General features: G+C 39.5%; 3 protein-coding genes across 11 annotated transcripts in view; 1 reads left to right on the top strand and 2 right to left on the bottom strand.

Moving 5' to 3' along the window:
* LOC109536407 (sodium/calcium exchanger 3) overlaps window positions 1-15,076 on the bottom strand; it is a 37,551-nt gene extending 22,475 nt beyond the window's left edge. For both annotated transcript variants that reach the window (XM_019902598.2, XM_048667292.1), the window contains exon 1: window positions 13,430-15,076. In XM_019902598.2, coding sequence (XP_019758157.1) covers window positions 13,430-14,994 — 1,565 coding nt within the window. In that variant the 5' untranslated portion in view covers window positions 14,995-15,076. The remainder of the gene's footprint in view (window positions 1-13,429) is intronic.
* A 2,022-nt stretch (window positions 15,077-17,098) lies between these two features.
* On the top strand, window positions 17,099-19,479 carry LOC109536408. 2 transcript variants are annotated; one of them, XM_019902599.2, is made up of 6 exons: window positions 17,099-17,619; window positions 17,873-18,197; window positions 18,250-18,496; window positions 18,714-18,893; window positions 18,948-19,192; window positions 19,246-19,479. In XM_019902599.2, the coding sequence occupies exons 1-6, from the start codon at window positions 17,402-17,404 to the stop codon at window positions 19,441-19,443; spliced, it is 1,413 nt and encodes a 470-aa protein (XP_019758158.2). In that variant the 5' UTR covers window positions 17,099-17,401; the 3' UTR covers window positions 19,444-19,479. The 2 variants fall into 2 exon arrangements, with proteins under 2 accessions (XP_019758158.2, XP_019758159.2); XM_019902600.2 differs by lacking the exon at window positions 17,099-17,619 and adding an exon at window positions 17,626-17,798.
* Window positions 19,461-23,464, bottom strand: LOC109536409 (glycine-rich protein DOT1). Of its 7 annotated transcripts, XR_007281698.1 has the most exons (8): window positions 23,321-23,464; window positions 22,903-23,263; window positions 22,647-22,842; window positions 22,431-22,502; window positions 21,954-22,259; window positions 21,764-21,901; window positions 19,779-19,895; window positions 19,461-19,558 (listed from the first exon to the last, which is right to left on the bottom strand). XR_007281698.1 is itself a non-coding variant. In XM_048667296.1 (7 exons), the coding sequence occupies exons 1-7, from the start codon at window positions 23,321-23,323 to the stop codon at window positions 19,883-19,885; spliced, it is 1,092 nt and encodes a 363-aa protein (XP_048523253.1). In that variant the 5' UTR covers window positions 23,324-23,462; the 3' UTR covers window positions 19,843-19,882. The 7 variants fall into 7 exon arrangements, 6 of the variants coding, with proteins under 6 accessions (XP_048523253.1, XP_048523250.1, XP_048523251.1 ...); XM_048667296.1 differs by lacking the exon at window positions 19,461-19,558 and having other exon boundaries at window positions 19,843-19,895; window positions 21,764-21,904; window positions 23,321-23,462; XM_048667293.1 differs by lacking the exons at window positions 19,461-19,558; window positions 19,779-19,895 and adding an exon at window positions 20,820-21,282 and having other exon boundaries at window positions 23,321-23,462.
* Between the last annotated feature and the right edge of the window lie 492 nt (window positions 23,465-23,956).

Genomic DNA, 23,956 nt, shown 5'->3' with positions numbered 1-23,956 from the left:
CGTTTTAAACGCGCCGCAATTCCCGTGTTTGCTGCATATCGGCATTTTTCAGAGCTTTTTTAAGCCCTCATGTGCGCTGATTTATTCATGTCAGTTTTTTTTCTTTTTTTATTGACAATGAGACTCACTGTTTATGCTTAATTAGTTTGTAAATTCGACAAGCAAAAAATTTCACGTTGTTTTGGTGGCGCTTATTGATGTTTGCTTTAGTTTTGGAATATCCATTTTGTGGCGTATAACGAGCGCGCAAACTACGATAGAATGGCTCAAAAGAAGCAATTTGGTTGTGCAAATTGGCTTTTATTTTACCAATCTGTTTCTCTTTCCACTTAATCGCTATTGAAATCGATTTTTTAAATCACCGGAATTTTATTTCGGCCGCATGAAARTATGAGCGAAATCGCCTTGTTGGCGCWTTGGTTTTTAGCAAAAAAATCGAAACGAACATTGCGAGAAATAGTCACACAATCGGTATTTTTAATTATATAAWTATACAGAATATTTGAAGAAGGACAATAGCGCCATCATCAGATTTTAAAATTCATACAAACTCATAATTGGTAAACATTACATTCATTTAGGTCTAGGCAAAGACCTAAATGAATGTAATGTTTACCAATTATGAGTTTGTATGAATTTTAAAATCTGATGATGGCGCTAYTGTCCTTCTTCAAATATWCWGTATATTTATATAATTAAAAATACCGATTGTGTGACTATTTCTCGCAATGTTCGTTTCGATTTTTTTGCTAAAAACCAATCATTTAGGTCTAGGCAAAGACCTAAATGAATGTAATGTTTACCAACTATGAGTTTGTATGAATTTTAAAATCTGATGATGGCGCTACTGTCTCGCCGAAACGTAATGAAATAAACGATATTCAAATTTTGGTTTCACACTGTGACTGGAGCTCAGGAAATAAAATAATAACAATTACACGCAGTGAGGAAAATAAATCAAAATTAATAACAATAAAATGAAGATAAAAGTCCAAAGATTCGGCAGTATTTTTCGGAAACGTATGGGGTCCATTTGAAAAGAATCGCCTCCAATGCCTCTTGGAGGACTTAAAGTATTTCATGGCTGGAAGACGTATAAATCAGGATTAGGTGTATACATTGCGATGCACCTTAAACATTTAGTTTGCTGGATTCCGATCGAAAGACGCTTCAGTTTGCTGGTAGTTTTTAAAGTTTTAACCGATAAATTTATTAGCCCAAGTGCGTCGATATATAAAAAATGAGCATTTTGCTCTATTTAGCAGGCGCTCAATCTAGTGGAAACTTCTTGGAGGAAATCGCATTTATTAAGTGCATCCATTCTCCGGCTAATATCCACATTAAAACCCACTCCCTTCTGAGTTAGCTGTTCGTTTCTGATTACGTAAAAGAATTAAGTAACGGACTATTTGCTAAATTGAGTTTTATCTTGGCTTCCCAGCGGCGTCGCCGGCTAGATGCTTTTTATTTTTCTCTCTAAATTAATTAGCTGAGTTTTCAGCAAAATACCAAATAGATTCCTTAATTTGCTCTCATTAAATTTCAGGATGTTTATGGGTTGTTTCCGAAACTGGCTCGCAAATTTGGCAGCATTTAAGTATCAAATATCCGTTAACGACTTAACTTAGTGGGGAAAGTTACCGTTAACTTATCACGTTAAACAAATTTATACGAAATCGGAAACAAAGCGCACACAAAACGAATAATCGCGTAAATTATTGAACCATATTTCTAAGTGAAGAAATTACTGCAATTAGTGCAGGGAGACTCAAGTTTATCAAGAAGTTTCAGTAAATTGCATCGGAGAAAATGGGGTCATCCATGATTAGTTAGACTTTCCAAGACACGAATAAATATTAAGGATTAAATAACAGATTAATTTAAGTTGAAAAGTCGCATATGGGAAATTACTCGGCAAATTAACTTTTTCTTCAGTATCACAATTTTAATATTCCCCTTCGGGCGCTTAATGCAATTTAATTCCCCTAACGCTCCTCCAAAGTGAGCCTAAAGTATTCCGGGTAGGAGTGAAATATTAATATATTCTTAAATGTGGAACTTGTTCTCTTTGCTACAGAACAAGGAGATAAGAGGAGCAATCGGAAGTAAATTCTGAGAAACTGCAAGGATAATTTCAATTTAATTTATCTGGACTGGAAAACTTCAAAGCCCTGAATGTTTCACGTTTTATATGTATATTATTAAGGAAATGATAAATTTACGGGGCTCGCCCCCAATGGGCAACCTACATGCAATTCACATCGATTCTAGTTGAATATTAGAAGAGAAAATTTAGTTTACATGGCAGCAATTGCCCCACAACGATACTTGGGTGAAAACTGCAGATGTTTCGGTTATTAGGCCATTGTCAATTGGAATTTGCTGCTGATGTTTCGCCAGCACGCATGGGCATCTTCAGAGCTGTGTTCCATTTGGCGGCGAGTGAATCGTTCAATTGACACTAATTTTTTATTGATAAACTTTCCATAAACTCGCTCTGCTTTAGTTTCTTTAGACCAACAGGGAACAATAAAATTGATCGCAATTTACAAAATCTGCAGTTTTGTAACGAGGGTCGAGAATGATTCAATTCAAAAAGCCTTGAACATACAAGATCTGAGATCATGGAATGGAATTTGAAGCGGTTTCGTAATAATGTTGCTCTCCTGACAACCTGAAACTTAACAGAATAGCAATTTCAGGATTCAGTTTCCGCTGAAATACCCTTTAAACTGGTAAGGCGAGTATCAAAAATACGTTAGAGGCAAAATCGATATTCATAAATTTCTTATAAGACTGGAAGTTTTTCCAGCCTGATCCGAATATTCGGCTCAGTCAGTTTCGTGTCCTTAGCAAATAATATTTGATTCAATCGCCGTTCATTTAAACAATATTTACAGACAACATTGGAATAAATTTAAAGGAGTTACTTTTTTTAATTAGACAACTACTCAAGTTGATTGTTGTTAACTGATGCAAGTCAAATAAGCTGAAAGTTAACAAATATTTTGCGGAATCTAATTCAAATTCCACGCGCGCAGCTGCTGCTGGCAAACAGCTGAAATTTAATTTAACGTTATTGAAATTTATGAACGAAATGGTCCGGAATTAAATTACTGTACAACAAATTGGGCCATCAGCAAAAAATACCAATTTAATGCTTTCAAGCCGCGTGGCATTCGGAAATTTATAAAGCCGCAATAAAAGTAATGAATGCTATCGAAAATAAGTTAACAAAATTGAAAACCCGGACTAAAATGCAATTAAATTTTGTCGATATTCCGCACTCTAACTAGAGTCTTCAAATAATCTTGCAAAGTTTCGTGTGACTGCCAGAGGCAAGCTAAGATTAATTGCAAATTTCTGGGATAAGGTGAAGGTGCTCAACCTGATAGTGCTTTGCTCTGCAAAAATTCCCTAATTCGCTTTCTGTTGTCTTCCCGTGATTATATTGCGATAATTTTGTTCAAGTTCTCCTTCAAACTTCTGATCTTTTCCTATTCAAACTGCTTCCAAGATTCTCGATCAATTCAGTTCATTTGGCAACCGATTTTCCAAAGGAACTCATTTCGCCAATTTAATGAGGCAAAAAGTTGGGCAAACGAAAACACGCTGTTGCAAAACTAATAATTTTCTGATGGACTTTCAGAACGGCTCTCATTGACAACAGCAAAATTGAGTCCATTAAACGTGAATTATAGATATATGGCCTCAGCAAGGCCAACTAATTACACAGGTTTCTCTCAATCAATAGAAAGTCTCATTGGCATTCAAGTAGCGCAAAAAGCGGTGAGTTTGCCGTAGGAAATGTAAAATGGGAAATTTGCGGATATTTTCCTGAATAAATGTGCCCCAAAGTTTTTAAAATTTCCATTAACACAGCAGACTTTGGATGTTCATAATCCTGGGGTGTATGACGGTCATTTTACTGAAAATCGACAAAAACCCAACAATTAAGAACAGAGACTGTTGGAAAAATACGGATAAGAGAATGAGACGTTTTAAGAAAAACTCCGACGCTTTGACTCTTTATTGGGGAAAGTATTCAGGAATAAACGGGCGGAAACTTTGGGACTGGATTGAAACTCCGTTCATTTTCTAAATATAGTCGGAGATCAAGTTTGAATTCAGTCCCAAACTCGCTATCAGCACAAACAAAAGCCTTGCTAATGCACACACAGTGACCTTAAATCTTTATTTATTAGAAAAATTGCCGGTATTTGCTATAAACTAATTGAAAAAACCGGTTAATTTCACTGATATTACCAAGTGCACCGAAAGGTGTTGCGCTCAAACAATAGGGAATGCGGAAACCGTGAAAATTCGTCTGAAAGCATCATTAATTTTCCAAAAACTGAATGAGAATGTAAAAGCTTAAACAATGGGGCGGTCTTCGGCCATTGAGCGGCAGAGACGAGATGGAAGTTAAAAGGGTTAGAGCCAATTAATTACTAATAAATATAATGTGGAAGCATTTTACTCCTTAAACGCGGTTAAGCCGTTTTTCGGCAAAAATCAGGTCTGGGTGCAGGCAAATAGATCTAATATGTCTTCATCTAACAAATCCCCTGTCCGAACAGCCAAAACCTCCTCTGAAATAATCATGAGAGGAGAGACTTTCCATCCAGGCCACACATGCATTCTTTCTCAGGGTTTGAGTTTCCTGGCCACTTGTTATGAAGGAAAAGCAGTTTTACGACGCCACATTTCTCCGAACTGATGACATCTCACCGAAGCTCAAGGCTTAGCATCGATATGGCACAAGCTCTAAATGACCCGAAAGCCAAATAAAGCCCGAAGGGGTGAAAATGAAGAAAATACATTTGGCCGATTTTATTTGTTCGGGCGGAAACTTTGCTCATGCTGTGACTGTTCAAACCGGATTCAAGACGGATAAAAATTGCCTTTGTGATCACACATCATGGACAATCAGGCTTGTTGAAGGTTCGATTGAGTGGGGTGGTGTTTATAAAGATTTCCTCCGGAAGATGTGCGCCAAAGGCAGAATTAACGATATTTAAGAAGCAATGGAAAGTTCTATTCAAATACTTGTTTTAAGGGCTTTTAAAGCTTGGAGTCGCCCGTTTTTACAGCGAATTAACTTCTTAACCAGTACATCAATTTACAGTTCTATCAATCATTTTCTTTTAATTTTGTATTCTTCTCACACCCTGCTAGTGGGAGTTAGTTGATCATTTAATAGTTTTTTTACAAATGAATGTGTGGATTGCTCAATTAATTAGCTTTCGAAATAATTAGCACATTTTGTTATTACTATCCGGCCGCAATGCATTAAAATACATTATGCAGGAAGCGCTATTATGTGCAAACATTTCAACAAATTTGCGGCTCATAATACCGCGTTTAATACGATATTATGGAATTTTGATTTAATTCCTGCAAAATAGCCGGCAGCTGAAGTTCAGCTTAATTATTCCTCTCTTTTGAAGGGCTTTTTAACTTTTCCTTAACTAAGCCAGTGAGACAAAACCTTCCAAAGGGCTCGCAACTCTTTGCTTGGAAAACTTGGCTTAACGCTAACTTCTACCCGAAACTCTGGTGAAATATTCCGAAAAACCGGTGTTTTATGCAAGAACAATTTAGCAAGGGAATGCATGGAAGAAACATGTAGATTTTGCCTGAAGAATCTTAAGAATGATTTGAAGGGCAAAAATCTGTGTCAGCTTTCGTGACAATTTCGCTTAAGTTCTTTCGGATCAATTCGCCTACAGCTCCAATAAATATATTTTACGCAATTTTCTTACCGAAAAATTTTATGGAATTTTTTATGCAAAATTTCGTTTGATGTGCAGTTTTTGCGCGCCGCACTTTCTCATTTATTGATTCAGGCGCACAATAAGACGGTCGCTTTTCTATGTTTTCAGTTATCATTTTCAAATTTGCTTGCTTTTTGCGGATTCTAAAAAGGTCCTATTTTAACATGTTTACTCTCCGTTTTTGAATAATCTTCAAGCAAATTTTGGGATTTTTGCAAAAATGTTTTATAGTTTGCGCGATTGTTTATGCCGGCCGGAGTTTGACCAGAACCAGTCCAACTAACGAGATGTTTGTATGGATTTGGTCGCTTATAATCTGTTTTAACAGCGGCAAAAATATCGACTTTTTAACATACATTTTTTTCGATTTTTTTTCTCAGAAACTGGTGAAACTGTGGATTGACTATTGGGCATTTTGTGTATAGTAATGTGCATGTTATATGTGAAAAACGTTTCGAATCAGAAACTAGCAGAGTAAATCAATCAAAAAAACCTTTCTTTAGGTATATGCGTCCATAATATAGAAAGCTCGTATTTTTCGCCATGTCAGTTGTCGAAAGAAATCTCATTATCGTGTATCGAGGGTCAAATAATATTCATTTTTTATAAAGCCTCCATGCAGCAGGTGCCCGAAGATGGCGTTTTATATTTCGCAGGGGGAAATTGATCATCGTTCTGAAATGGGATTCCTTTGACATTTATAAGATATATTAAGAAACATATTAGACGGGGAATTTATGACGATCAATAGGTGGAAAATTACGCAATACGTTCGGTTTCGATACATTTCCGATTATCCATTGAAGGAATTAATTGGACTTTTTATTTGCTTTGCCAATTTATTTTCGAAAGAAAATTTAAAGAGCTTTCACACTCAAACTCTCATCTGACTTACTCGTTAAACACTTTACACAGCTAATTAAAGCGATTGGCTGAAAAAACGCACACAAGAAGTTGCCTGAATGACAAAATTAATGAGAAGTAGAAACGTAAAATAAGAGTTTTGGAGCGAGTAATTTGCAGGGCGGGCTTTAATTGCACAACTATGAAGACTTTACTTGCGCTGACTTCCAAGCGATTAAATTAGCTGGTTTAGGTGGAAATCGTGCCCGTTTTGGATAAACTTTGCGTTGGACTTAAAATATCATTAGTCCAGAAGGATTTCAACGGGAAATCGCATAAGATGGTCTTTGCTCTTGGTTTCAGCCAGCTGGAAAGGCATGTAAAATTCCCAGAATAGTTCTTTAATTGTAAAAAACACACACAAAGAGTATCTTTGATGTGGCGAAACCACGCCATTATCGATTGGCCATATCATGTTACCAACGGCAAAGCTTCAATTATTCACGTGGCATAAAAGCTGAAACGGCATAAAAAATTGAACTCTTTGAACAGGGGCTGCAAAGTGCATGTGAGTAAATGGGGCGAATTAATCGCTGTTGATAATCAGCCAAATATTCAACATGCCAGAATTTTGCTCAGGTTTATTGCAAGCCACGTGCATACCAGGTGGTCAAACTAACAAAAAATTAAGGGAAAGATTTACAAAAAATAAGCGAATAACATACTCTTTACTTTACTGTTTTCAATGAATACAAGGGTGTTTTTGCGGGTTTATAATGCAGTTTGGGATTTCGGATTGAAGGAAACGTTGAAAAATAAAAGGAAATTTGATAAACTCTTGAAAATTGCCTGCTGATGAGTGAAAGTCGAAACTTTCTACTCACATGAAACGGAGTTTGCTCTACACTCTAAGACGCATGCAAAAGTGGAAATTTTGATAAACAAGTTTTCGAGAAAATAACTGCGAAACTCAGGCCTGCATAAACAACCACAAAGATAGATCGCAAATTAAAAAAGCTTGAAGAAGCCTGACGATGACTAAAAATCGAAACTTGTGGCACTGATAAAGCGGACTGTGCCCAAGATCATCCTTAACCAACTTAACCGGGTTCTGAACAAATCACTGTGAAACTCGTGAATAAACGAAAAATAAATGAAAAAAATTGAAAAAATTCCAAAAATTTCCCTGCAGATGATTCAAAATCGAAACGTTTTAATCTAAGAAAGCAAACTTTGCCCTCCAAATTGATACAAAAGTGACTCTCCAGCTTTGCCAGATCCGGAGCAAATAAATGTTTAAAAATTACTTCCTTGAAATCCGCGAAACTTTCAAACAAATTTAAAAAATTGATGAAAATTGCCTAATGATGGCTGACATTCGAAACTTTTTTCACATATCGAAGCACATTGTCCTATGCAAAACACCCAACAGTCAATGCCCAGTTTCACTAGTTTCTGAGAAAATAACTGGTAAATGTAACTGTAAATGCATAAACAGTCACAAAATGCTATAGCAAATTTCAAAAAGCCTGATGACGCCAGAAAACCGAAACTTTTTCCACTGATAAAACACCCAACAAAATCCAAGTAAACACCTTTTTCTAACTTGGCTGGTTTCTGATTCAATAACTGTGAAACTCCGGCCTCTATGATCAATGGCAAAAAATATTTTTTTTAAATTCTCAAAACCCTTCTGTTGATGATTCAAAATCGAAACGTTTTCCTCTAACAAAGCAGGTTTTGCCCAGCAAATTTGACACCAAGTGACTCTCTATCTTTGCCAGTTCCCGATCAAAAAAACGTTAAAATACGACCTTTTGAAAAACCGCAAAAAACCATGCAAGTTTGAAAAATTCTTGAAAATTGCCTGTTGAGGACTGATAAACCAAACTTTCCACACTTGTAGAACAGACTTTTCTCTACAAAATACGTTCAAAATTGACTGTCTCACTTCGCAAGTTGCAGTTGCGTTTTGGAAAACCACATTCCAAAAAGCAATTGAAAATAATCCACTGTTTACAACCTCGGAAGAATTTTTCATTCGGCCTAACAACGAAAGTTTTCCAGTAGAAATTGCCAAAACCTTTCTGTATGATCTGCTAACAGCCCAACTATGGGCATTGTACGAATTCGCCAAACTCCATGAAATATCCGGACCGAATTTCCCATAAATTGTCCGCGTATTCATTATAAATAACCGAAAAAGCAAAGTTGGCAATTGAGTTTGTAAACAAATTATTCACGTGGCGTTTGCTCAGAGAAGCTAATTTAACTTGTACTTTACGCACAACAAAAACCGTACTCATTATGTTGGATCGACAGATAAAACGGCAATCAACAAACTCGTTAGGACTTTTGATTGGCTTTTTTTAAACTGAAAAGGAATGCGATTAGGAACCCATTTAGGGGCTTTGATTTTAATGCGACTGGAGGATGGTGGATGCAGATATCATCGAAACGTCCGGTTCAAGAACAAACCGCGAAAGCCCCTATAATTTACAATCCTGTTTCGTGCTTGTTTAGGAAGATTTAGCTGATAAATGTTCAAAAACAGTTTCATTTTAAAAAGAACTCGCTAACATAATTTAAAGGATACCAAGTAGAATGTAAATTCAAATAAAGGTAAATCAAAAAGCACAACTTTCGTTATTAGGGACAAGAAGATTGCTTTTTTCGCAGTTTTCCCTATGTTTATATCTGCATAAAAAGCGCTTTTGCTTGAAAATTGAAATACCGTTATCCAAGACTTTGTTATGGATTTTGTGCGTTCGTTTAAGCCGCAATATGTGGAACGTTTGTTGGGGAGGAAAAAAATACAGTCCACGTAGATCTACACGGAATATTACCGGCTTTTATATTGAAGCTGTCTCATGTTTTCCTTTGGAAAATTGTGGATTTTTCAACCGAAGTGACGTAAAAAGCAGCAGGGGTTTACGGGGGTTTTTTTCTTTGTTTTTGTCACGCGAAATAACTGGAAACCCAGGAGGTTTATGGACAAAGAATGATTTTCCTGCAATTTTTCGATGGAACAACAACCAATACAGTTGTTTAAATCCGTTGATTGAAGCGTTTACTCATACAGATTTATACAAATGGGCTGAAAATGTTAAAGGCATTTTTGGTGTAAAATTGACCAAAAAACCTCTCTGTATAGCGGCATCCTTCGCGTTAATTTGACCGCGCTCTAACGTAATTAGGCCTGCTTAAATGAGACGATGAAATCCCGTAGTTAAAAGATAAAAATAGTTCAATTAAAACATGTATTTGAACCAAGTTCAAAAATCCCTGAGACCCCAACTGGGGATAATATTCTAGAGCATTTAACAAGCCCGCATAGAGCTCAAATTCCTGGTTAAAAAGCTCTTTTTGTAATTGTTTAATTGTCTTTGCTTAGATTGCGATAACGTTGCATTAAAGTAAACTAATTCTGTTTGATTTCTCAGGTTGCATCATTAAGACCAATGAAGGTAAGTGGGAAAGTTTCATATATGTATAAGGCCCACGTAATTTATGGATTTTTAATTAAAAAATTTAACACCTTTCCTGCTTAACCGAAGAATGCGGTACTCAAAACTCAAAGTTGTTCGTTTGGGTTCGTTTGATTCGCGCCTTCTAATTTCCATTTACATTCCTAGATTTTTATCGAGCGCTCCTCAAAAGCGGTCTTTAAATGTAAAGGTAATAATGAAAGAAAAACTAAATATTCTCTAAAATTTCCCAGATTCATAAACACACGTTTTATAGTCAAGCTGCTTGCATGTTTGGGGGTAATCGGCTATACACCATTAAGGCGTTCCGTAACTCTTAAAAATGAACATAACAAATGCTTTATACTTGAATTTTTTCTAAATCTTGTGCAAATTTAAGTGCGTTATTTACTCCAATTTTCGAGTTGGGATGTTTTTTCATAGGCGCGATGTTTGAATTTTGGCTTTTTTAGACCCAAATTTGCCAGCTTCTCAAAAATCAGTCGGCCCTGGGATCATTTTATAATTTTCTCTATTTTTTCAACAATGTATTCTATAAACCGTGTGCAAATTTCAGGTTGCTACTTGCTCGAATTTTCGACTTAGAATTTTTTTTGAGGGGCGCAAACTTTTGAATTTCGTCGTTTTGAGCCTCAAGTTTACAGATTTCTCAAAAATCAGTCCGTTCTGGGATCTCAACGCAATATACTTGCAAACTTCAAATCCCTCAAACATATTCTGTAAAATATTTAATATTAATATATTGTTGTTTGGTGATTCTTTAGGCAAGCCTCATGAGTCGCATGATAAATCGGCGAAGGCCGAAAAATTCTGTTAAACACCAACAGACCACAATTGCGGATCTGCCTCCAGCGATAAAATATGATTTTAAAAGCCAAAAGGAGAATAAATGATGAATGTTGTGTGCTTTATTGTTCCCACAGGGATAACAGATAGTCAAACAGAATATGATATTATGTTATCCATCAAAGGGGCACTGGATATGTATTAGGAATATTCCGGAAATAAATGTCATTCTGGTCAAGTATGGAGATTAAACGACTTTTTTTACAGCTCTGGTTAAATTTAACATGGAATTAATGCCGAAATCTTCGAATTTAATAAAATTATGACTAACAATGAAGATGCTTGAGATTTTGCAGATTCCATGTCTAGTCTGCGATCTGACTGCACTTGGTTTGGCCTGAGGATGGTTTAATTAAACACAAAAACGTGCGAAAAAAAACAGAAAAACTTGGGCTTAAAAAGACAACATTGAAACATCGCGCTTTCGAAAAAAAATCCCAACTCGAAAATTGGTGTAAACAACTTACTGAAATTTGCACAAGGTTTAGAAAAGACACTGAGGAAAAAATGTGAAAAATTGGAAAACAATCGCAGTGATTTTTGAGAAGCTTGTAAACTTGTAAAAAAATTCTGAGTCAAAAATTTGTAGTAGCAACCTCAAATTTGCAGACGGTTTATAGAACAGATTGTGGAAAAAAATAGAGAAAGAGGTTCAGAAAAACACTGAGGAAAAAAACATATAAAATTATAAAATAATTCCAGGGCCGACTGATTTTTGAGAAGCTGGCAAAATTGGGTCTAAAAAAGCCAAAATCCAAACATCGCGCCTATGAAAAAACATCCCAACTCGAAAATTGGAGTAAATAACGCACTGAAATTTGCACAAGATTTAGGAAAAACACTGAGGAAAAAATGTGAAAAATTGGAAAAGAATCCCAGAACGGACTGATTTTTGAGAAATCTGTTAAATTGAGGCTCAAAACGACGAAATTCAAAAGTTTGCGCCCCTCAAAAAAAATTCTAAGTGGAAAATTCCAGCAAGTAGCAACCTGAAATTTGCACACGGTTTATGGAACACATTATGGAAAAAATATATAAAATTGTAAAATAATTCCAGGGCCGACTGATTTTTGAGAAGCTGGCAAAATCGGGTCTAAAAAAGCTAAAATCCAAACATCGGGCCTATGAAAAAACACCTCAACTCGAAAATTGGAGTAAATAACGCACAAGATTTAGAAAAAACACTGAGGAAAAAATGCGAAAAATTGGAAAAGAATCCCAGAACGGACTGATTTTTGAGAAATCTGTAAACTTGAGGCTCAAACCGACCAAATTCAAAAGTTTCCGCCCTTCAAAAAAAATTCTAAGTGGAAAATTCGAGCAAGTAGCAACCTGAAATTTGCACACGGTTTATAGAATACATTGTGGAAAAAATAGAGAAAATTATACAATGATCCCAGGGCCGACTGATTTTTGAGAAGCTGGCAAATGTGGGTCTAAAAAAGCCAAAATTCAAACATCGCACTTATGAAAAAACATCCCAACTCGAAAATTGGAGTAAATAACGCACTCAAATTTGCACAAGATTTGGAAAAAACACTGAGGAAAAAATGTGAAAAATTGGAAAAGAATCCGAGAACGGACTGATTTTTGAGAAATCTGTAAACTTGAGGCTCAAACCGACCAAATTCAAAAGTTTCCGCCCCTCAAAAAAAAATCTAAGTCGAAAATTCCAGCAAGTAGCAACCTGAAATTTGCACACGGTTTATAGAATACATTGTGAAAGAAATGTATAAAATTATAAAATAATTCCAAGCCCGACTGATTTTTGAGAAGCTTGCAAACGTGAGGTTAAAAGCTCCAACATTCACAAGTTTGCGCCAGCCAAAAAAAATCCTAACTCGAAAATTTCTACCGGAAATTTGCACATGGTTTATAGAGAACATTGTGTAAAAAATGTAGATGTTTTAAAAACAATCCCAACACCCCCTGATTTTTGAGCAGTTTGCAAACTTGGACTTAAAAACGCCAAAATTCAAAAGGATGTGCCCGTGAAAAAAAATCCTAAGTCGAAAATTTGAGCAAGTAGCTACGGAAAATTTGTACACGACCAAGAGAAAATATTGAGGGAAAAATAAAAAAAAATTGCTTGCAAACTTGCGTCTAAAAAGCCAACATTCAAAAGTTTGTGCCTGCCAAAAAATATTGATCAAATATAGGGGAGGTTCCAGGGTGATTAAAATAGTGGGCGCAAAATAAAAAAAACATTTTAACTGATGTTTTGATCTGTTTTCAAGAATCTAACTTTTCGCACAGCGCGTTCAAAGCAGGCAGTTGTGAACAAACGTGGTTAGACTTTCAATTGCGCTCTTCAAAACTTAAAATGTACCACAATGTTTTAACCCTCTAAACTGAAGTACAGTTTTTCAACCAAGATACCAAATGGTTTCTAAGAACTCATCCAACCAATTCTGAGGCACAGAAAGCAGATAAAAAACAAAAACATCAGGGAATAATGGCAATTGAAGCACTTACTCAGATTCATTATTCTCGAAGACGAGTTCCCCTTGCATTCCCTCAAACTCTTTTCCATTCTTCGCGGTTCCATCTTCGGTAAAGTAGGGCAGAATGACTCGTCCTCTCGCCCCCGAGCACCGAACCACCTTCAACTCGTACGTCCCCACACTTTCCACCAATTCGTGGTTCTGAGCCTCGAACTTGAACAAGCCACCGTGATCGTCGTCCAGAATAATCACGGTGGCCAGAACTGGTGCCCCCAAGCTGCCCGAAGGCTGCGTCGAACACAATCGAACATAGAAATGTTCGTCCGGCTCGAACACGTCATCGTCGATCACTTCCAGAGTGATCCGCTTCTCCTTCTCCCCTGAATTGAACTGGATGAGGCCCTTGGCCTTCACATAGTCGCTGCCAGCTTGAGCGGTGCCATCCTCAGTGGTGTACTCGACTGATAGAGGAGCGTCAATGTTTCCAGTGCGAACCACTCTCACCTCGAACTGGCCACAACTTTCCAGAACTGTGTATTTGGAGGGTTCGAAGAACACTCTGGAGCCGCTCTGGGTGAACTCGCTCACTCCGCTTTCGCGCTGCAGCTCGGCCTTCACTTCGCTGAGGTCGCTCTGGGCTCTTTCCGAGATCCTCCGCATCAAGTCTCCGCTGCCCATCAGCTTGCGCGTGGCCTGGATCCGGTAGAAGGCTCTGGATTTGGGGCCCTTGTTCAGCAGGATTTCGTGGGCCATTTTCTCCAGCACGTCAATGTCCGTTTGAGGGTGCTGATGCCTCAGATCCTTGAGGGTGCTGATGTACTCCTGCTTGATGTCCTCGTGAACGTCATCCAGAACGAGAAGCTCCGTGTTGACCATCTCCAGGTTGTCGCCGCCCTCCGCTTGCACGATCACGCCCCTTTTGTTCATTCGGAAGTCTTTGCGGATGTACCTGTGGATATTCCGGTCGGCTGCATAGGCGGTGATGACCGTGCATGGGAAGAAGGAAAAGGTGACCAGGCCCTCCCAGATCTCGACGCGGCCAGGCGAGAAAACGCAGAGGATTAAGTACATCCACACGTAAGCGAAAACTGACCAGGTGGCGGTGACGAAGAACACCCCCAAGTGCTTGATCTTGCGAACTTCGCCATCCGGAATGACCCACACGCAAATGGCGATAATAACGAAGAGGTTGTAAGCGGCAGAGCCCACAATCGTGCCAGGGCCCAACTCCCCAGCAGTGAAGCCTCTGGCATAGATCTCTATCACGGAGAGGAGGATCTCGGGGGCGCTGGATCCCAACGCCATCAGAGTTAAATTGGCGACCGTCTCGTTCCAGACGCGGACAACAACAATCTGCTTGTCGCCGCTGGTTTTCCGGACGGAGACCTCGCGCTCCTGCGACGTGATCACTTCGATAGCTGCCATGAAGCGATCGGAAACAATGGAAACGCCGATGAAGAGGAAGGCCAAAAATAGGAAATAGAATAATCCACGTCCGATCTTGTCGATGAGGGGGACATTTTCCAGGGGCTGCCAGCAAGGGAGCGCCAACCCATCGGTGCACCTGATCAGCGATAGGTTGTGGCCGTCCCCCATCGCTCACGGCGTGTCTGGAAAAGAGCGGACAACGAGGCGCCTCATAACACAACTTGCACCGGCGTCGCGACGAAACTGAGAAGCGTCGCGACGGTGGGAGCAACTGAACCGCCGGCCAAACCCCCTTTTGGACGAAGAGTGGCGCAAGTCTGGGCAATAAGGCGTATCTGGATCGTGTGGATCGCGATTGTTTCCAACGAAAATGCTGTTTTCTCATTTACAGCATTTTAAATAGGTGCCAATTTTATTCGACCGTTTTTACCGAGGGCTTTGTCCGCGACTGATGCTTCTTATTGAGACACCCTATATACGGGGCGATTCACTTTTGCCCTTAGCAGTGCGCCAAAAATTCTATCACGAGTTGGAAAAACGTGTACTTTTGGAGATATTGAGCATCAAGTTTTGGCAGGATTTACAGAAAACATTGAGCAAACGATTCTACGAAAAATCTATGTTCTTGAGACGCTCGCAACCTGGGATCGAAAAACGCTAAAATTCAAAATTTCAAACTTGTCAAAAAAAAATCCTAAATCAAAATTCTGAGCAAGTAGCAACCTGAAATTTGCACACGCTTTATAGAATAAATTGTGGAAAAAATATACAAAATTATAAAATCATCCCAGGGCCGACTGATTTTTGAGAAGCTGGCAAAATTGGGTCTAAAGAAGTCAAAATCCAAACATCGCGCCTATGGAAAAACATCCCAACTCGAAAATTGGAGTAAATAACGCACTGAAATTTGCACAAGATTTAGGAAAAACACTGAGGAAAAAATGTGAAAAATTGGAAAAGAATCCCAGAACGGACTGATTTTTGAGAAATCTGTAAACTTGAGGCTCAAAACGACGAAATTCAAAAGTTTGCGTCCCTCAAAAAAAAATCTAAGTCGAAAATTCGAGCAAGTAGCAACCTGAAATTTGCACACGGTTTATGGAACACATCATGGAAAAAATATATAAAATTATAAAATGATCCCAGAGCCGACTGATTTTTGACAAGCTGGCAAAATTGGGTCTAAAAAAGCCAAAATCCAAACATCGTGCCTATGAAAAAACATCGCAACTCGAAAATTGGAGTAAATAACGCACTGAAATTTGCACAAGATTTAGAAAAAACACTGAGGAAAAAATGTGAAAAATTGGAAAAGAATCCCAGAACGGACTAATTTTTGAGAAATCTGTAAACTTGAGGCTCAAAACGACGAAATTCAAAAGTTTGCGTCCCTCAAAAAAAATTCTAAGTCGAAAATTCACACTTGTCAAAAAAAATTCCCAAATCAAAATTTTAAGCAGGTAGCAAACTTGAAATTTGGATACAATTTATAGAAAGCATAAAGGAAGCGATATGGAAAGTTCTAAATCAATATCGATGTCGACTAATTTTTGAGAAGCTCGCAAACTTTAGCATTGAAACGCCCGCCAAAATCCAAAATTTCTAGCTTGTTATAAAAAATCCTATCTCAAAAATTCAAGCAAGTTGCAACCTGAAATTGGGTTGCAACACATTATTTGCAGAAAGTATTAGGGAAACTATGTTGAAAATTCTAGAACAGTTACAAAGTCGACTGATTTTCAAGATGCTCGCAAACTTGGGCTTGGGCTTAAATAAGATTAAACATTGCCCGCTTGTAAAAAAAATCCCAAAACGAAAACTCGAGAAAGTAGCGAGTTGCATTTTATGCACGGTTTATAGAAAATAATGGGGAGACAATTTGAAAAATGGTAAAACAATCCAAAGGCCGACCGATTTTTGAGAAGCGTGCAAACTTAGGGCCTAAAAACGCCAAACATTCAAAAGTTTGCGACTGTCAAAAAAAAATTCCTAACTCAAAAATTTGAGCAAGAAGCAGCCAGAAATTTGTACAGTATATGTAGAAAACAGTGAGGAAAAAATGAAAAAAATTGTTAAACAGTCCTGACGCCGACTGCTTTTTGAAAAGCTTGTAAACTTTGACCCTCAAATAGCAACATCAAAATATCGACCATCCAAAAAAAAAATCGTAACGCTAAAATTACAGCAACTAGCGACTTGAAATTTGCCCACCGCTTATAGAAGACATTAAGAAAAAAATGTGGAAAATTGTAAATCAATCCCAACATCGACTGATTTTTGAGAAGCTCTCAAACTTGAGCGTAAAACGACCAAAGTTAAAAATTTTGGGCCTGTAAAAAGAATCCTTTCTCGAATTATTGCAAGCAGCGACTTGAAATTTATACTCAATTTTTGGAAAAGATTGAGCCAACAGCCGAACCCTAAACTTACATGCCTGTTACAAAAAATCCTATAAAAACAGTTGATAAATTAGCAAATTAAAACGCTCCAGGCACTAATTAGCACTTCGAATTGAAATATGAAAGCTCAAAATCGTCAAAGTCAGAACAAATAAGCAAAATCAGCCGTCGAAATTATGGATCTACTGGCTCCAAGAGGAAAAATTAACAAGTTGCGAATGGAAACAGAGCAAATTGGCAGCGCTATGAAGATACTACTCGAGCTTAAGAAGGAAATCATATCCAAAGTTGAGGAGACCAAGAATACAATCCGAAACTTGTGCACGCAGAAATCCGCCCAAACAACCCGCCCGTCCATTGTTGTTAAAGACCGGACAGTGTCCCTCCTGGACAGGTGAGCTGACAGTAACTCGTCAACGTTCTACTTCGAGTTTGTCCAAACACTCGCATTTACACCATGAGTTCTTCGGATGATGTGGTCGCGCTCATGATGGAAATTAGAAAAGAGTTCGAGCGCAGCCTTTCGCTGTTAAATTTGCGAGTTTTAGATCAAACTGACTTTGATATTCCCGAGTAAGGCTTTGTTTTTGTCGGCCTAAAAAGTCCATTAGATGCTGATTATCCTCGCAAAATGCACTCAATTTCAGGGACATCAGCCGAATTCAGAACCTACACGATATCGTAGTGCAAGACTTGCAAGACTTGAGGAAAAGCCTGGAAAGCCATGGAGCCATAGTGGAGAAAACCGAACTGATAATGAGCGTTCTCAGCTATAAGCTGTATGAAATCCAGTTCGCATTTCGCAACGAATTCGATAAACTCAAGGCGAAAAAAGAGAGCTTAACAGCAGTGCTTCAGTCGGGGAAAGAAGAGCCCACAATCGCCCTCAGGCTTGTTGAAACGGACGACGAAATCGCCAAACTGGAGGACACACAACAGAAGAACTCCGAAAGCATCAAAGCCCAAAAATTGGCAAGTTCCATTCAAGTAGGTAACTTCACATGGCATTGCGACTGAATTTTAGGAAGCCCAAAAGGCCTACGAAAAAGCCGTGCTGGTCATGGACGAGAACTTTGAAAAAATGTCCAACGGGTTAAGCAAACTGCTCGTGCTGATTGAGGCGGAAAAATCCACTCTTAGCGAGTCCCAAGCTCAACTGGTCGACGCGAAATTCGCCGACCAAGTCAATCAAATCCGGGGGGAAATCGAAAAATTCACCGCCCTGCAAACTACTGGCTGGAAGGTTCTCTATCCAGAGGAAAAGCTGTCAGGTAGTTTAAGAAAACTGATCATTTCCTTCAAGGAGATTTGCTTTTGCTTGCTCAACAGGCATGTAAACTTTTTAGCAACTTTTATATGCAAATAAATACTTTTATCGACAAGTTTTCCTCAATTTATCCTTCGATCTGAAATGCAGCAAACAGCAGGATGGGAAATGGGAAAGCTATAGAAGTATAAATGAATTAATTCTGCTCTGCTTGCTTGTAGAACTTCTACAGGAGCGAGGATTGAAAATTTTGCACAACGGTCAGCTAATAACAGGCGATGGTCAAGCGATCACATTCAAACAGGCCCAACAGTCGAAACTACTGGAAGACATCAGCCCTGAGGGACTAAACGAGCTGAAAGCGAACATGACCGCCGACACTGATGAATCCACAGACACCAGTAGCAGATTTTAGATAAAACATTCGTTTCAAAAATTCTCTAGCTACTTTTCAGCAACATCCAGCGTCTCAATCGGAAGCAAAATCTCTTCAGAGGATGTCAGCTACCTAAAAACCTGCCTGGGAAAGCCGCTGGCTCTGGCAATAGCCGAAATTACGACACTGCAGCCCCGAGATCCCATACACTATTTGGCGCATTGGCTTTTCAAATACCGCTACAACCAGCAGATGGAGGACATTAACAACATCGAAATCGACATTTTGACGGAAAAACGAAACAAACTCGCAAAGGAGCGATGGGTACTGAAAAAAACTCCACATTGTCATGATGCGAATTTTCTTCCAATCTTCAGCACAAATTCATTGAAGGCGAAGCCAAAGCTGCGGTCATAGACATGGTGCTAAGGGCCGAAGACATTGCGCAAATGAATGAGCTGAACAGAATCCAGCGGGAAACGGAGGCGATGGAAGAAATGGAAAACTTTGAGGAAGAGGCTCGGGACACGCTGGGGCCTTACACTGGGCCCACAGCTGGACAAATGGCTTTGTAAAAGCAAATCCCAATAAACACCGATTAAATCACTATATTCAATAGTTTACACACTCAATCCGTTTCCCTTGAAAGCCATTGGATTCATGGCAAGCGCTCTCCACTAGTTGCTTTAGCTGAAACAAACCATGTATAAGTAGCGTGAAGAAACACATTTTATTTTGTTGAATCGGCAACGAAAATAATTCAGTTCCGAGATTTCTTTTCTGGTTTAAACACTCACACAATAAACAGGGTGTCCCCGAAAAATCCAGCTTGGTGACCAATTTATATTATGTGGTCACTTCCGGGACACCCGGTGTACAAGTGACTTGTGAAAATTTTGCAAGTGCATACCTCGTTCAGGAAATTTCCCGGAAGGAGTCCTTAACTCGTTCGAAGGAAATTGCAAATAACATCAGCAAACATCCCAGCGAATTATCGCAGATATTTCACACCGCTCATTGGAATGGCCTATAAAACAAACTTATGTATTTCACCAGCAGGACGAGTAAAAAAATAAAGGCATCGTTAAGGCGCTAACCTTGAATCGATTATTGCTATTCAAATGTTAAGTTGATCGAAACTATCTGCTCGTAGATTAAAGCATCGCATTGATCGAATCTCGTCCAATAATCAAACGCTCTATTCTTGTTGGTGGTTTGTAAGGATAATGTTTGATAGTAAAAATGCCTTTATTTGCCTATAGAAGGGTCGCCCACCAAGGCCGTAGTAACGGAAAAAAACTTAAAACGAAAACATACCTTTCTCATATACTCGCAGATTTACGTTGTAAATGGACGCAAATGATGGCGATTTACAATTCTAGCGGTCATCCGTACGATTCGCTATTTTGTTGTTGGTAGCGCAGGGCCTTAGATTTCGCTGGATAGTCCGCAATGGAATAAGAGTTTATCTTCTCAAACGCAAAAACTGTAATCTATCGGATTGACACAGTGGGGCGGATTATTTCTCCAGGACGTCCGGTTTGCTTCTAACTTTATAGTCCGCCCGCAAAACAAAGTGGCAGTGGGTTTAAGCACCTAATAAATTACTAGCTACTCTCACAAAAACAATGAATCTACGCGCTGCAAGCAAAGGGCCCACCGTGCTTGTAGTCTGCGTTAAACCCTCTAAACAAAAACAGTTTCAATAGTGAAGCTTTTTCATCAACAACCTCATTCTCGTACAGCTTACGTTGGCACTATGTTTCCCAATCGGTTTGGAAAGACGCACTTATTTGCAATTTCCGGACGTGCTTCAGCCGCTGCTCATTTTCTTGCTCTTTCGTTGGACAACGCTTTAAATAAACGGCTATGTTTCGGATAATCCAAAGTAACCGGTTTTAGGGGGCCGATAGATAATCGTGGTTTGGTATGTAAAGTTGAAAAACACAAATCACAATTTTTACCGATTTATTAGAAGGCGATTCCCTTCAACTGTAATACCAAAGTTTCGCGAGGAAGCACTTGTTACCTCCTGCTCAACTGTTTAAAAATAATTATACATCCTAAATACCAAATTACTGTAGTTAGTTCAGGACAAATCAATCAGCTGCGCCTACGTTTACCCAAAACTTTGGATTCTATGTGCGATTCTTTGGGACATTTATCTACAAACATTTTAAAATGGAGCAAGCGAACACAATACTAAGTAATCGGGCTAGTTGGTGGAAGGAAACGTTGTACATTTAACACAAAAACGAAAATTTGACATGCCAATTTTCCGGTGAATACGCAAACGCTATTTAAGAATATACAAATCGCTTAATTGAATTTGTCCTAGGCGAATTGTGCGCTTAATTTAATAACGTCTTCCGGCGCCTCGGCCACCTGCGCCACCACCGCTGCCGCCTCCGTAGCTACAATACAAAATGAGATATCATTTAAACAGATACTCAAATGAACTATTGGTGTTAGATGCATATAGCTTTCCATGCTAGTTTGGTGAGACGTTCATAGACCGCCAGGAATTTTTCAAAAGGCGCAACTTAGCACTAACTGGAATTACTTAGGCGCTGGGGTTTTCCGGCTCCGAGAGGAACCGATCGCAAATATCCAAACTGATTAGCATTTGTCTTCTATCTACTTTCGCGCGAGCAGAGGCTCATGAAGATGCCTCAAAGTGAGTGAACAGAACACTGATCTCAGCCAAACCAAACATCAAAGAGCGCACAGCAAATTACACCCACGGTTCATTTGTAACGTCAGAAACCATTAGCTACTATTTAGCTAACAAAGAAAAATAAATCGCCCAACAAATATCTACCCGTGAATTGTTCATTTTCTCAATAGGTTTGAACTCAGAAAATTTGAGGCATTTGACTATTAAGCATCGCTTACCCTCGTTGAGCTTGAATTGGTGGATATGAGGACTCATATCCTCCACCCCCGCCACGGGAATCCATTGCACCTCCATAGCCATCATCATATCCTCCCGCTCCACCTCCGTAGCCGCTGCTCGCACCAGCACCATAGCCACCACTTCTTCAAATTATTACTTCCCACGTTTAATAGCCACCAGATAGCTTACCTGTCTCCGTATCCTCCTCCGCCTGAGCCGTAACCGGTCCCATATCCTCCACTGGCAGCTCCTCCTCCATAGCCGCCACTTGAGGCGCCTCCATAACCGCCACTGCTGGCCCCACCGCTGCCATACCCTGCGTTATTTCCATAGCCGCCACTTGCTCCACTGCCGTAACCGGTACTGGCATAACCAGAGCTCGGTCCTCCGTATCCTCCACCTGAGCCATAACCATTTGATCCGCCGCTTCCTCCATATCGGTCATAACCGCCGCCTGCGCCGCCGCCACCGCCACCCCTAGTAACAATGGTATTACTATTTTAAATTAACTACATATTCACTCAGATGCCTAAGGCTAGGCAAACTGTGTTAGAGGGAATCAGCTTGTTATGTGCTAAACAGCTAGTCAACTGTGTTCTGCAAGTTGAACTAATTGGGTGTGAGTACTCAGCTTAAAACGCACTCTAAGAAAATCTTGAATCTTACATGGGCTTGACTCCGGCATCTCTGCGGCTGTAAAGGTCACCACCACCAGGTCCTCTAGCAGGAGGCCCGCTTCTGAAATGAGAATGTAGTTAGTGCTCAACAATCAATATTGGCTTCATGAAGAAGGAAACTATCTAGTTTCAGTGGATCAGTCAAGCTTCGTTGCAAATCACCACGAAGGATTAAACCTTAAAACTTTGCTAAAGCGTATCTTACCTTCGGTCCTCGTATCCACCAGGTGCTCCTCTAGGACCATCCCCATAGCCCCCCCGGTCTTCATAGTGAGCGGGCGCTGGTCCCCCATAGGGGTCATATCCTCTATCCTGAGATGGATAGCCGCCTCCTCCTCTCCGGTCTTCAAATCCGCCCCCCGGAGGTCCTCGTCCGCGTCCTCCAAATCCTCCTCTACCACCTGAGTCAAGGTAAAACATATTTAGAACAGAAGAGGTTTGGCGTTGAACTCCTTCTATACCTCCAAATGCTCCGCCGCGTCCACCTCGGAAATCTCTTCCGCCTCCGCCTCTGGCGTACGGTGCACCTCGATCCCTGCCGCCAGGGCCTCCTCGCATGGGACCCCCAGGACCTCGGCGCGGCTTAACTCGGCCTTTTTCCACCGAAATTCGGGAGCCCATGAAATCAGTACCGTTGAGTTCGGTAATGGCTTTCATGGCCAGATCGCGATCCTCCAGATGCAAGAATCCGCAATTATTCGAAATATCACATTCGGCAATGGTTCCATAGGGTTCGAAGAGTTTCCTGAGATCGTCGGGGCTGATGCCGGCCGGAAGACTCCCCACAAACACTTTGGTAGTGTTTTCGTCTCGACCCCGCTGCTTTAACGTGAAAGTTTCGCTACAGTGACATGAAACTGTGAGTGTTTTAATACTTACCATTTTGTTTCCAGAACAAACACTGTGTTTTTCTAATTAAACGGCGCAGACCCGCGAACAACCGAATCACTCCACACGCCACGCAAATCACAAGAGAAATTAAAATGGCTGCGCCAATGACAAGATGCGGAAATCCGTTTTGGCATAGATGCCGGACTTACAACGTCGAAATGCTTTAATTCAATTTTTCTTTTCAAAAAGCAATTACATTCATCAATAAGCAACTAAATTGTATTTCTTAAACTGAAGTTTATAATTGAATAATCAGAACCGCGATTAGTACTGGAACTCGAAAAACTTGAATAAACACTTGACAGAAATGTAAATGTTCCAAGTAATGTTTTCTGCTATTGGCAACACCTATATGAAATGAAGAAGCTTTCGGCGGTGCCAAATTGAAAAAAAACGGCAATTTTCCTGATTTTTCAAATTAATTTAGAGTTTAATTGTAGTAACAATTGTTACCTCAAAGCTACAGCATTCAAACCCACTTTAAACCGAAAGATCAATTTAGCAAATAGGTTTTTAAAACTCAAAGAAATTGCACATATTTGCATTTTTTCCCATGACTTCGCAGTTACAACCCTGATTTTATTTTTCAAATCGCTCCCAATTAGTGTGGTTCATTATTGTTTT

This window comes from Dendroctonus ponderosae, unplaced genomic scaffold (genome assembly GCF_020466585.1).
Source record: "Dendroctonus ponderosae isolate FM_Combo_2020 unplaced genomic scaffold, Dpon_F_20191213v2 Dpon_F_20191213_6, whole genome shotgun sequence".
In the NCBI taxonomy this organism is placed as follows: domain Eukaryota; kingdom Metazoa; phylum Arthropoda; class Insecta; order Coleoptera; family Curculionidae; genus Dendroctonus; species Dendroctonus ponderosae.
The sequence above is the reverse complement of the archived record's forward strand: the minus strand, read 5'-3'. Positions and strand labels throughout refer to the sequence as shown.

Bases quoted from the DNA above. Each gene is read 5' to 3' on its own strand.
- LOC109536408 (XM_019902599.2), top strand. From the start codon at position 17,402: ATGGATCTACTGGCTCCAAGAGGAAAAATTAACAAGTTGCGAATGGAA. The intron at 18,198-18,249 runs GCAAGTTCCATT...ACTGAATTTTAG, and splicing joins GCATCAAAGCCCAAAAATTG to GAAGCCCAAAAGGCCTACGA. The intron at 18,497-18,713 runs GTAGTTTAAGAA...GCTTGCTTGTAG, and splicing joins TCCAGAGGAAAAGCTGTCAG to AACTTCTACAGGAGCGAGGA.
- LOC109536409 (XM_019902602.2), bottom strand. The intron at 22,843-22,902 runs GTATAGAAGGAG...ACCTTGACTCAG, and splicing joins ACGCGGCGGAGCATTTGGAG to GTGGTAGAGGAGGATTTGGA. The intron at 22,260-22,430 runs GTAAGATTCAAG...AATTTAAAATAG, and splicing joins GATGCCGGAGTCAAGCCCAT to TAATACCATTGTTACTAGGG.